This window comes from Magnolia sinica, chromosome 12 (assembly GCF_029962835.1).
Source record: "Magnolia sinica isolate HGM2019 chromosome 12, MsV1, whole genome shotgun sequence".
Classification (NCBI taxonomy): domain Eukaryota; kingdom Viridiplantae; phylum Streptophyta; class Magnoliopsida; order Magnoliales; family Magnoliaceae; genus Magnolia; species Magnolia sinica.
The window spans coordinates 31259953-31274369 of record NC_080584.1 but is presented as its reverse complement, the minus strand read 5'-3'; the positions used below and the strand labels follow the sequence as shown (position 1 = coordinate 31274369).

Sequence of the window (14417 nt, the reverse complement as noted above, 5' to 3'; positions counted from 1 at the left end):
CTACTGTTGAAACCTCCCTGGGTCGTAGGGCCCACGATAATGTTTATTTTCTATCCAATCTGTTAATTAGGTCACACAGACCTGACCTGAATGAAGAGGAAAAATAAATATCATATTGATCCAAAACTTCCGTGACCCTCAAAAGGGTTTTAATAGTAAACATTCAATCTACCACTGCTGTTTGCAGTGTGGTCCAGTTGATCTTTGGATCTGTCTTATTTTTCGGCTCAAGCCTTACAAAGAGCTCGCCAAATGGACGAACGGCTTGGATATAACACATACCTCATGCTGGGACCCACAGAACTTGGTGATGTCAACACAGTTCGGTGGTGCACCGTGCGCGCGTACTCGATTACAGTAAAAAAAAAAAGGGGCGGGATTAGCTGAGTAGCGAGACTCGCTACTGAATTGACGTCACCAAGTTCCGTGGGCCCCACCATGATGTATGTTTTGTATCCACACCGTCCATTAATTTGGAGAGAACATTTTATGCCATTAGCCTAAGAATGACTAAGATTCAAAGCTCCAATGGACCCCACCACAGAAAGCAGTAGAGGGAGTGACGCCCACCATTAAAAACTTCTGAGGGCCACAAAAGTTTTCGATTAAGCTGATGTATTTTTTCCCCTTTTATAATGCCTTTTTTAACTTATTAACGGGTCGGATCTCAAATAAACATCACGGTGGACCTTAGGAAGGTTTCAACGGTGTATGTCACTTTCTCCACTGTTTTCTGTAGTGGGGTCCATTACAGAATTTTATCTCCCTCGTTATTTGACTCATGTCCTAAAATGATATCTCCAAATGGATGGACCGTGTGGATAAACACATTCATCATGGTGGGACCCACGTAACTTGGTGACGTCACTTCAGCAGCGATCTCGCTACTCAACCTGTCAGTAGCTAATCCGCGTCCGAGAAAAAAGGCTCGAACGACCTTTGGTTTTCAAACAGAGAGGGTTCCGGAAACCAGAACCCTAAAATATCTCCCAAATCTCATCGGATGTCTCCGGATTTCTCTCCAAAATCGGAGATGTTATTTGCGGTAACCTAAGAATGGCGCTTCAATTCGAATGGCCCACCAAATGGAAGCTTCCGATCATGGCGATCTCTTCTACAGGTACCGAAATCCACCCTCTATTTTTTTTTTCCGATTTTTTCGGATGATGACGTCGATGTCCGACAATAATGGAGAGGAAATCGCGTGATATCGTCAAAATATCGTGCGATATCAACGATATATCGGCCGATATCTAGATTTTGAGTTTTTTGGTATCTTCCGGGGGTTATCGTGACTGTATCGTCTCGCAGGGGTGCGATAACGATAATATCGGCCGATAGTATCGATATTTCGAACACTGGGTAATGCTTGTATCATAAGTGTATTGATTATATTTCAATAATATCGCCAACGTATTGATATCATCAAAATTTTTATTTCATTTTTTTTTTTTCATGGGCACATGGTTATACGTAGTCTTCAATTTGTCATTGATAATATTGATAATATCTCAATATTATCGATATCGCAACATGCGAGATATTGAGACCACAATCTTTCGTTTCCTTTCTAGTTGTTGACGATTTCTTAGTGAAATATCATGTGTTGTTGATATTTTGCAATATCGATGGTTGTTTGGATGGAAGGTTGGATGTTGAATAGGTCGGAGGGGATGGTTGGACTGGTTTCTTACAACAACACATGCTTTTAAGGCCCCGTTAAATGGAAACTAAATGGAAAATTGTTATTTATGCATTCTTTTTTCAAATTGTTTTTATTTCTAAATATGCAAATTTGTACATTTTAACATATCCCAAAGTTTAGCTGAAAATTCCACCGTTTTTCCTATGTTTCCCCGAATTTTCAGTTATCAATGATATCGATATTGTTTCTGTATCCCTGGCCAACAAAACTTGTAGCGATACCGATACTTCGAACACTGATTGGTATTGAATGCCTTGGTCTATAGTGCTTACCCCTTTGATGAGCTATCCACTCGTCAGAGCCGAATTTTCGCAAACCAGGGGGAATTGATGAAGACAGGCCCATGGGCCTCAAAGTGTACGACAGTAGGCCCAAGAAAACTATGGCTGTCCATTTGGGTCTTCTAATAAGACCAAGAGTACTGTGGGAACATGTCTATCATTGATCATGTTCTGATAAGTCCTAGCACGTTGAAATTTGTTATCATTTATAAGTTAGTCCTAGGAAGTGGAAGTTACTTAAATTTCCCAAGTCTTGGCATTTATGAAAAATGGTTCTAGCATTTATGGAAGAAGGTTCTACAAAGTTTATAAATAGTGGATCCTATGTCAATGTAATTCAATTCAGATTTGAAATGAATGAAAAGTTCGTGAATAAGGTATGACACCTTACATTAGCTGGTAAGACTCCAATGGGATTACGTCCTAGGTTAGCGTGTTGAGTTTCAAAAATGTCCTACATCCCACAACAAAATGGAGTGGCTGAGAGGAAATATAGGCACTTGTTGGAACTCACTCTATTGAACATATTTGGAATGGATGTACCAAAACATGTTTTGTTAGAAGCAATACTTACTGAATTCTTTGTAATCTAATTTTTATTTTATTTTATTTTATTATTATTTTTAATGTAGTTATATACATCTAACATAATATAGGTGCATAATATTACTGCAAGCATCAAAAAAGTTAAAAAAGAAAGAAAAATCCCAAAAATTGGAAAAATATAGACCCAAAATAATCATACTGAACACGCTTGTCTGCCATCACATGTTATCAACTTCAACAGTTTGCAAATTTCTCTTTTCGGATAATGCAAAATAATTTGGACTGAATTGCGGTTTTGGGCATGACTTTGTTGGCGTTTGATGGTGTTTGGTAAATATGTATCCGTTGGCTCCCTGCTTCTCTTTGTAGCTAACTACTTGAACATGCCCTTTCCAGCTTTGGTTTTATGGTGGTATATTTTTTTAGGCTTCGTGGTTTATGTTTTGTTTAGCAACTATTCCCCCATTGCCCTACCTTGCTTCCTTGCCCTTTGAGGCCTAAGTGTAATAATTGGGCTGGGGTTCATTGGACTGTTCTGACATATGAGTGATGTCATTGTGAACCTCTTCCGTGGCCAGTTCCAACAGTTCTGGGTAAAGGAGGAAGGTTGATGCTGGGTGGGCAGCCAATCACAACACTTTTGCCTATCCTGAAGTGTTGGGACTCGGGAGGGGATATGATGATGATCATGATGGTGGTGGCAGCAGAGGAGATGGGGTCTGAGGTGGAGAATGGGGCCTGTAATTTGGTAATCCATACCATTGGTCTGTTGAGTATCACCATGGATGGAGAATGCTCCAAATATCCCAGATTGGAAGATCCCAATAGCCAATATCTGGACCTTTTTCAATTGAATATTGGCCGTTATGTCATCTCTTCGTAACCATCTCTGTTGGCATGTAATCCAAAGGTTAAGATCACCCTTTTGAGGAGATTTCTGTGGCATAGGCTGTTCATGGACTGCAACAGATAAATTGTATGGAAGGTCCCATCAACCAATATTATGACCTTCTCCAGCCGAATTTGGACTTTTGTTATCGATAAAAAGATGCGGACCATCTGTTGTATCTTTTTTTAATCGTTTCTCTATGCTGCAGATCACAAGGTTGATGTTGCCCCATTGAGGAGATTTTTCAGGTGTATGCCATTCACTGTTTAACTGAGGATATTGTCCATGATAGTGGAATGGCAGAACAGGATTCGTGTAGCTTATCCCAACTAGTTGCAATAAAGCTTAGATGATGATATGTCGTCCATGGTGGGTTAGGGTCCAAGAAGTCTGTGTACCCTAAACCAACAAACCTTTCTTGCACGTTGGGGACAGCTTGTAAATGTTGTTTGACTTCTAAACTGCCTTCCTTTAGTCTCCCGTTATAGTAAAAAAGGAAATGATACTTTTGGAGTCGATGTCAACAACTGTCTGTTTGTTTGTTTGAATATTGAGGGAGGAATATGTTTAAATTATGTTTATGCAGTGTTTCTTTACTTTTTTGTGTGTGTTTTGCTTGAGCATTTCACTGTGTACGGTGATCTAATCGTCGTTTCATGCAGAGGGAGTGGGCTGAAGCTAGGAAAGAGCTTCAAGAAGAACGTGATCATGTCCGAACTCTTACACTTGATCGTGAAGAAACACTGAAGAACACCATGAGAAAAGGTGAAGAAGCAGCAAAAGAATTAGCAGATGCTTTACGTGCAGTTGCAGCTAGTGAGGCAAGAGCTGCAATTGCTGAGGTCTGTTTCTTTCTGGAATGTGAAAGTTAATTTCTGTTAATATTTTATCTAATAGTTTTATGCAAAATATTCTTTTCAGGCTCGGTGCTCTGAATTGGAGGCGAAGCTTATATCTCCTGAAGAAAAGGTAATTGTCATACCAGTTATTTATTGCCATTCTGGTTTTCTTAACTTTCGAATACTAGTGATTTTTATAGTTCCATGATTCTTATAATTATGTGTATTATTTATTTATCTTGTTCGTCATTATAATCCAGTATTGATCTTTTCACATCTTGTATTGATCATTCCATGTTTATAAAGTTCTCAGCTGCATCTACAACTATGGTTCTGGTCTATGTTTATGATATTGTCATCATTACTAATAATGAAGTTGAGTTAGTGACGTTTTAATCATTCCTAGCCAGTACTTTTGATTTTAAAGACTTGGGTCTGCTGAAATATTTTCTGGCTATTGAGGTTGCCTAGTATAAGAAAGGAATTTTCCTCTCTCAACAGAAATATGCCATAGATCTTCTTTTAGAAACTGGGATGTTGGGCCCTTGTCCTGCAAACTCATATAGAGGTAGAGCTGGGCAAGACCTGACTCGATCTGGCGGATCCAACTCGACCCGAACCGAATGCCAGGGTCGGGTTCGAATCGAGTAGACCCACCCTGATCTGAATCCCGACCGAGTCGAGTTCGGATTACGTAGTAATTTGATCCGATCTGATCCGAAATCCGATTTGAAACTCGACTCGGACCAGAATCGGGTACTACATATAAAAAAAAAAAAAAAAAAACCCATTCCCCTCTCTACCCTAACCCTAGCAGCCGGCCCGCCGCACCCAACCCGATCTCGACGTCCCCTACTCCGGCACCCGTCTGGCTTTGAGCTCCTCCTCCTCCTCCTCCTCCTCTCTCTCTCTCTCTCTCTCTCTCTCTCCTCCACTCGTCCGCACAACAGCTGAACAACACCCGTCCGGCTTCGAGCTCCTCCTCCTCCGCCTCTCTCTCTCTCTCTCCTCCACTCGTCTGCACAGCAGCACCGGTCTGACTACCCACCCCATTTTCGAGCTTGATTTTTCAGGTATTTATTTATTTATTATTATTTTAATTAAAATTGATGGCTCTGGTTGACCTGACCCACTGTGTTGCATCTGGGCTGATCCGAATCGTACCCAACTCGATCCGACTTGGTTTCTCTGACCGAGTCGGACTCAGTTCGGGTCAGCCCAGCCAAGAATCGGTTCAGATCGAGTCAAGTCCGCTGGACTTGGTCCCGAGTCGGATCGAGTTCGGGTCAGGGTTTTCACAATACCAGATCGAGTTGAGTTGGACCAAACTCGGTCCGACTCGACTCGATGCCCACCCCTATATAAAGGTGAACCATCATCTTCATCCAAAGGAGTTAGAGAAAAAGCAATCTCCACATTTATTGTTACTTGGTGGGAAAGTTGATTTACCTAACAATAACGTAGCTTGACATTCATATGCTGTGAATGTTATGAGTCAATTTATGCAATCTCTGTGTTCTCACCACCTTGAAGCAGTCTACATGACCCTGGATACGTGAAGGCTGCCCTGGGCAAGGGTTTTTGGTATGCTAATTGTGGTCATCTTCAAGTTTGGGGGTGCTGTAATCCATATTGGGCAGGATCCTTTAATGATCAGAAGCCGACAACTAGCTATTACATGTTTGTGGGAGGTAATCTTCTCTCGTGGAAAGGGAAGAAGCTGACAGTCGTCATTCACTGATCTGTGGAGGCAGAATATCATATGGTTCATGGCACCTGTGAGAATATGTGGTGTAGATCGCATGTCTAGGACATGGGAATCATGGTTTCAAATCCAGCTCCATGGTATTGTGGCAATCAAGTTGCTATTTGTATTGTGTCTAATCCTGTTTTTAACGACTGAGCAAAGTACATAGAAATTGATTGTCATTTTCTTCGTGAAAATCTCTTCCTAGCTGTTCTGTACTCCATGTGCGGTCCAACAATTAATTAGCATACATTCTTACCAACGGTATCTCTTCTTCTTAACATCAGGCGATTATGCGAGCTAGGCATGTGTGACATTCATGTTCCAACATGAGAGGGAGTGTAGGATCTTATGTTCTGGTGTCATGTCTATCTTCATACTTGTATTTGTGTAGTAGTTGGTATGATTGTTGGTGTATGTATTTTCCTTTGGCGGCCCTTCAGGGTTCCACATCTTTTTTATGTTTAGGGCTTATAATAAAATGATATTAGATCATAGAGATTCTTTGGCAAAGTTTCTTCCTTTCTTTTGCTTCTTTCTACATTACACCTTTTGATTTTACAATATATACCTAAAATCTTTATTTTTATTTATTTATTTATTAATTTTTATAAAGCAACAAGATTTCATTAAAAGAATGCTGAGATAGCACCCAGGTATTCCATAACGGTAACGTTGACTGTAACAGGCACTGCCGTTACTGTTATGGGGGTGAAACGGTTGTTACGCACCTCGTAATAGGTGATTTTGTTTTTGGCTTAAAAATCCCGTTTGATTAGAGGATTGCAAATATATATTCTTTTCTAGTTTTGAACATGTTTATGATGGCGTAACGGTCCATTCTTTGGTAAAAATGCTACCTCAGCCTGTCTGTTAATTTAATGAACCTGACAGGATTGGATTGGCTGCAAAACTCCTATATTTCATTTCCTAAATATATTTTATTAATGATTCAATATAAAAAAGATAATATTGGCATCAATGAGACAATGATAGATGTAATATAAAGATATCGTATAACATATTAATCATATGTTTACTTACTGACAATGGAGAATGAAAGATATTATAAATTAAAAAACAATTTTTTTTTTTTTTTTGTTGAAGATTAGACCTGAATTTTATTATAGGCTCACCAACAACTAGTGAGAAAAGAATATAAAGAAAAAAGAAAGGGACAACAACATAGAAATCATCTTGGGGACTTAATAAGAGTGCTCCACTCAAAGATAAATGCCGAGACATTGGTCATCAGTGTCTCGATTGAGAGGGATGTGTTTTGAAAACACTCTCTACTCTCAACCCAAATCGCCCTCCACACCGCTGGAAGAGAGATGTGCCATCGGCAATGTTGTCATATCGCATATGCGATTGTATGCGATCGCATATGCTTGTGCGCATATGCGATCGCACAATCGCCGATGCGGTTGCACACACACATATATATATATATATATATATATATATATATATATATATATATATATATATATATCAAAAAATTTAAAAAAATCAGAAAAAATAGGGGGAAAATAAGAAAAAATGAAAAAAGTATATGAGAAAGTATGGGCAACTTTCCTAAGTTAATAGAATAGATAAATAATTTTATATGCCCTTGCAATACATTTGAGTAAAATAAAACCAATTAAACAATGAATTAAACATTAAGTTATCAATATTCGATAATATAGTTAACAAATATCAATCGAGAATCAACATTAACACACTTAGTAAGTAAACAAAATGAAGAAGCTATTTATTTATTATTGATCTATTATAAGTTTATAATAAAATAATGGTAAATGGTAAATGGCTAAATGCTACTATATACATTGATCTATTTGCCATTGTTTGTCATCAACACCATCATCGTCCGAGTCATCTCATTCTTCCACATACACTTCTTCTTCTTATGTTTCATCATCATCTGTATGTACAAATACTTCATTAACATCCAACGGTAGATCTTCAGCTTGATTATCATCATCTCTTCCTTCTATCTCCTCAATCTTTTCAACGGGTTGACTTCTACTACTGGCCCCTTGGCTCCCCCTTATCTTTCGTCTTCGAGTGGAAGTAGAAGTATCTTCTCCAAGTGTCGATCCGTATACGACATCTTCAACTTGCGTTCATGTCAGGTCCTCCCTAGCAAATATCGGGTCCTCTGTCTCTACGAGCCACTCGTTATCTACATCCAGCTCATCTAAGAAGATAAGGTCAAAGAAACCAGACTTTTCTTTCTTAGTTTGGAATCGTTCTCGCAATTTTTGATTGTATTGGACAAAGACCAAGTCGTCGAACTTCTTTTGCTCAAGGCGATTTCTTTTCTTGGTGTGAATCTGCATGAAAGAAAACGCATTTGGCATTAGCTATTTAGTTAATTAGTTTACACATAACGTATAAATTGAAGTTACAATTACTAAACTTACCGCCTTGAACGTGCTCTAGTTGCACTCGCAACCGCTGGCAGAACACGTGAGTCTAATAATCTTCATGGCCAGCCTCTTTAGAGCTGGATCCTTCCTGTTCAGGTCAACTCCATAAGCAGCCCACTAGTCAACTAAGAAAAACAGTTTAATTAGGTTAGACTTTGTAGATTACATTGTAAAAAATCTATTTTTAAAAGAGCTGAGACATTCATACTACTTACTGGGCAATTTAATTGTCCGCTGCTTGATGACGATATCCCTTGAGAATATGCCCTCACTATTTGTATAGAAGTCCAGTAAAGTTGAGATCTTGTCCTGTTCTTCTCTATATGGAATTATTCTTTCCAACACATCAATAAATCCAACCATATGTATAGTAAGTGCTTCTGTTGGATCAGGAGAAGTGAATAAACAGGCTGGGTTAAGGATGTAAGCAGTCGAATACAATTGAGATGACATTTAACTGCCCCATCTTCTATTTATAATATCTATAATTGGCTTATAATCATACTCTCTATAGTTAAAATAGTCCATGATTTTATTTCTTGCCCTCTCCATCGCATCATATATGTAACCCATTAGAGGCTTCTTATCCCCGTCCACCAAACACAACACAGTAACTAAGGACTCAGATGCTTTTAACGTCTTTACCACTTGTGTCTAAAAACTTTGCGAAATGATTGTTTGTTAAACCTGTTTCGCTTCGGCCTTCTTTGACCAAGGCCCACTTGTAAAATCGGCTGACACTACAAAGCTTATAAGTTCTGATTACTTTTATTTATTTATTTATTTATTTATTGCATGTAATTGTTGTAGTGTTGAGAAAGCTGTAGCAAAATGGGTGGCTGTTGGACGTAGCAAGTTACCCCCAAAGTATTTTCTCATTCGACTGAGAAGAAGAGCGTGTTTGTACATAAAGACCGTGATTCTTCTATCTGTTGCAATCACATTTAAAAATAACCTATCTATATCTTATAACACTGGATCAACACAATGGGCCGCACAGGGAGTCCAAAATAAACAACGTCTCTTCTCCATAAGAAGATGTCCGACCAATACATATGAGGCCGCGTTGTCTGTAATTACCTATATAATGTATTCCTTACCTATTTCCTTAACTACATTATCTAATAAGCTAAACAAGTATTCTCCAGTATGTGAATGACCCGATCCATCCACAAACTTCAAGAACATTGTCCCAGTTGGACAATTTACCAGAAGGTTAATGAGAGACTGACTAGATCTATTGGTCCATCCATCGGCCATGAGCGAATACCCATATGTTTTCCACGATTCCTTATATTTGGTTATAAAAGATCGTGTATAATCAACTTTGGCTTTGAGGCATGTCTCTCTCATTTCATGATATGAAGCAGTTTTAAGCCCAGGTCTAAATTGACCTACATCCTTAACCATAACTTTGAAGCTTCTCGATTTAACTGCGTTGAAAGCAATGCCGGTTTAGTGAAACCACTTAACAATATATTGAACAGTGGTTTTTCTATCTTTTTGTTTATACTGGTTTTCTAAAGTTGTTTGAGCTGGCCCTTTGCCTCGACCCCTTTAGTAGACCACATCCTCGAGGTGTGGTCTACACCATTCATCTATGGGCCCATGCCCTCGAGCTCTTTTTGAGGCCATTGGTTGTGGTTTAGACCGGCCTATCGAAGTAGGGGGAGTATGACTAGCTTCATCTACATCAACTACGTTTATATCTTCATACACGTCTTATTCCATATATTCCTCGTGACAGAGGGCACTATCGCATTTCTTTCTCGATTGTTTATCCATATACTCAACGGTCTCCCTTCGGATTTTTGGAGTAATTTTGTCGTATGCTTTTTGCATTTGACTTTGGTAAATGTGCAAGGTGTTGCTTGTGCCGCGCAATGCCGCCGAAACCCACATACCCACATAACTTACATACTATGTGAGTCTTATCCATATCACTACGATAGTACCTATACTTTCAACCCGGGTCATTTGACTTGGGTTTCAAAGAGGAAGATTTGGAAGAAGACATGGTGTGGTTAGTGTTCAAAATATTGGTATCGTGTTACTTAAATAAGACTTTTAAAGTTTTAATCTTACTTAAAAATTAATCCAATTGAGTTATAACAAATACAATAGGATTAACATAAAACCATTCACCCTCAAAAGTATAGGAAAACATATAGATGTGTTGTGTTGTGTCAAACATGTAGTGTGTATGAAGTAAGCATATTATAAATCAACACACATGAGAAAAAGGTAAGCATTGCAAACACAACGATGTATGGTGGTTCGGCTACCTGCCTACTCTACTCCTGGCGGACGCACTCTCTCCTAGAGTTAGAGCTGGGCATCGGACCGAGTCGGATCGGATTGGGTCCAACTCGACTCGGTCTGGATTCTACATGGCCCAACCCGAACTCGGACTGATCCGGGAACGAGTCCGGGTCATCTGACCCAGACCGACCTGAACCCCTGCTGGCTTGGACCAATCCGAGTTCGACTCAGTCAGGAAAATCGAGTCGGATTGGATTGGGCATGGTTCGGATCGATCTTTTTTTTTTTTTTTTTGAAAAATTTAAGAAAATTGAAAAGTAGAGCCTTCTCCCAAACAACAAAAAAACTAAGTTTTAACAAACATTATATATGCATATATATTATATTTGAATTTAAAAATATTTTTTTAATCATACATTTAATACAAAAGCAGAGCCTTCTCCCAAGCCCACATATCTTTTATCTATTATATAAAAGATGATTTTCCTCACGTACCCATTCCTATAACTTCAAGAAGCTCCATCTCCCTTTCCATAAACACCCTTCTCTCCCTCTTTTTAACGCCATTTCTAATGTATTTCCCCTCTCTCAAACACCATTCAAGATATTCTCTTTGAAACGCATTTTCTATTATATAAAAACATGAAGGAAGCTGCTGTATTGACGTCAGCAAGTTCTGTGGGTCTGATCACGATGTATGTGTTATATCCAAACCGTCCATCCATTTGGCGAGATCGTCTTTAGGCTTGAAAAGAAAAATAAGATAGATAAAACTATCAAGTGGACCACACTACAAAAAGCAATGGGATATTGAACGTCTACCATTGAAACCCTTTTTGGGGTCACAGAAGTTTTGGATCAATATGAAATTTATTTTTCCTATTCATCTAGATCTTTTTGGCCTTATGAACAGATTGGATGGAAAATAAACGTTATGGTGGGCGTACGAATTTTTTAATGGTGAAAATCATTATCTCCGCCTCTATTTGTGGTGTGGTCCAGTTATTCTTTGGATATGATTCATTTTTTGGATAATGCTCTATATTGATATCTAAAAATAGATGAACGGTGTAGATATAATAAATACATAATTGTGGAGCCCGTATAACTTTGATCTCCTTTGAGCTGTTCGTACAACTCGGAGCTCGAGGAGCGTCAGTGCTCGTCTTCGCATGACACGTAACTACAGCAGCTATATAGCTGGTGTGAGGAACACTAGCCAATCCGCTTCCAAACATGAAAGACGTGTTTTTACTTAAAGCCGCTTTTCCAACCCACTGTTTTGTACAAAACCGCTATGGAGCGTGAGTTGTAGTTACGAGAAAATTTAATACTCCGGTGGAGTGTGATGGATCATACATAGGCACTTAGAAATTGCAGATTTGTCATATGAGTAGTCCAATTAAACCTACCAAATTATTGTATCAAGGGAAGATTTATTTTGAACCAGAAATTAAGCTTATTTGATTATCTTAAGAGGAATGGTGGAGACATTTGTGGGACGGTTATAAAATCCAACAGTCTTATTTCCATAAACAAGTTTTTACGGATCAGATGATAGGATTGTCCAACCAATCTGATCTTGGGTTTTCCTATTGAGGCAGTACGGTGCATGGTCCACTCGGTTTTATTAGTTAATATAAATCTAGTGAATAATTCCGAGTCCATGCGTATCAAGTGCCATACGCAGCCGAGTATCATATAAGTAGAAAAGGTACCAAGACCCATGAGACCCCACACGTCTGAGATACGAAATCGGATTGTGTGTTGAGTTACTCAGTACGCTCTTATCGTACTGAACTCTGTTGGGCCCACTGTGAATTCATGTGTCTTATCCACGCCGTCCATCCATTTTTCCATATCATTTTAGGGGTTGAGCCTAAAATTGAAGTATATTAAAAGCTCAAGTAGACCGTACCAAAGGAAACAGTGGAAGTATTGATTTCCACCGTTCAAACCTTTCTAAGGCCCCTAGTGATGTTTATCTATCATCCAAACTGTTAGTAAGATCACACAAACATAGATAAAGGGAAAATGAAGATATCATCTTGATCTAAAACTTCCATGGCCCCCAACAACTCTTCAATGGTAGAATTCAATTCACACTGTTTCAGGTAGTGTGGTCCACTTGAGCTTTGGATATGATTAATTTTTGGTTTGAAAACCTAAAATTATATGATAAAACGGATGGACAGAGTTGATACAATGCATGAATGATGCCCCCACAGAGTTTACTTAGTACGCAATCCACTTCCCTGAGCTGAGATACCTTGTTATTTGTGGAGGATTGAAACCGTGCATCATTCGAGACGTAGAATGTGAAACTCAAGTAGGCCCATCCGAGCGATGAATAGCTTTGATTTGGAGGGGGATTGGATACTGACATTGCCAGAGGGGACTGGCTGCTGGACAGTGCTCTGTGGGCCTCACCATGATGCAAAGAAAGAAAAGAAATATGTTAGAAATGGGGTCCGGCAAAGGAGAGGAAGAAGATAGAAAGGAGAGGAAGAAGGAAAAAAAAAAGTATTTATACTAGCCAACTATCCGTTCCGGGTAGGGTTGGGTCGGTCCGGGTCATTTCGATTCGGATTATCAGATCGGATCGGTCCGGATACACCATTATCCGAACTCGACCCGAAAAACGATCGGATCTGGATGAATAGACCCGATCCACACCAATCCAGACCGTCGGTTCAGTTCTAATCAGGTTGGATCCACCGGATCAGGTCTGTTTTGCCTAGCTCTACCTAGAGTGTACCAGATTTCACTATACAATGGTTTTAAATCAAGTTAACCATGAACCTTCATAGCCCCACACAAGGACTCTAGATTTATGTCCTACACAAGGACAAAAGGTCCTACATAAGAACCTAAGGTTTAGGCCACACAGGCCAAGGTCCTACACAAGAGCCTACATGTATTCTCCCGTCGGAGGCCTACAAAAGGTCTTAGCGAGTTTGAAACTCAAACTCTGAATCCCAATCCTACACTAGGAAAGGGCTTTAGACTCAATGGACTGTATATACTTACTGATTAGTGAGTGAGCCCCGTTGTAGTACTTGTTGTTGAAGATCTTCTTGCTGATGAAGAGTCTTCAGCTCCCATGAACAACAATCACTTTTAGATGCTCCAATCGACGATGCAAGGCTGTTGGGTTTAGGGTTCGTTTCTAATCTTCTCTAATGGATGATATGCAATTAAGATCTAGAGAAGATTCCCCTGAGCTTAACATTCAAGGATCCCAGCACAATGATTTGTCAATAAAGAGTGTTGCTGGGAGATCAATGAATGCTGGAGTTCATAGTTCAATCGAAGCTATTGAAGATGCCAATAAATGCTTGAGCAATGGATTGAATGATGAACTCTTATGGGAAAGAGAGCTTAAGGATGAGGGTATTAACTATCACAATAACTCTCTTAAAACTCTATTCAATACAAGCGCAAAAGTCTAAGAAGCAACCCATGTGGTATATACAGAAAAATCCCAATGGTAAAAAAAGGGGCAAAAATCTAACATTGTCGATGCCATCGAAGGGTATTCGATGTCATTGAACCTACTCCGATTGCATTGACTTCCTGCACCAAGATATGAAGTTGGGTGCAGGACAGATTATGTCCGATCTCATCAAGCAACCGTCGATGTCATCGACGTGCACTTCGATGCCGTCGAGATTTCCTTGAAAATGATTTACCTATAAGAACTCTTTGGACTA

At 39.3% G+C, this 14417-nt stretch overlaps 1 protein-coding gene across 1 annotated transcript in view; it reads left to right on the top strand.

Moving 5' to 3' along the window:
* The window catches only part of LOC131221184 (nuclear-pore anchor-like), a 155653-nt gene that overhangs the window by 62784 nt on the left and 78452 nt on the right, over positions 1-14417 (top strand). The window contains 2 exon segments of the mRNA XM_058216352.1: positions 4084-4263; positions 4343-4390. Of these exon segments, the coding sequence (XP_058072335.1) occupies positions 4084-4263; positions 4343-4390 (228 nt within the window).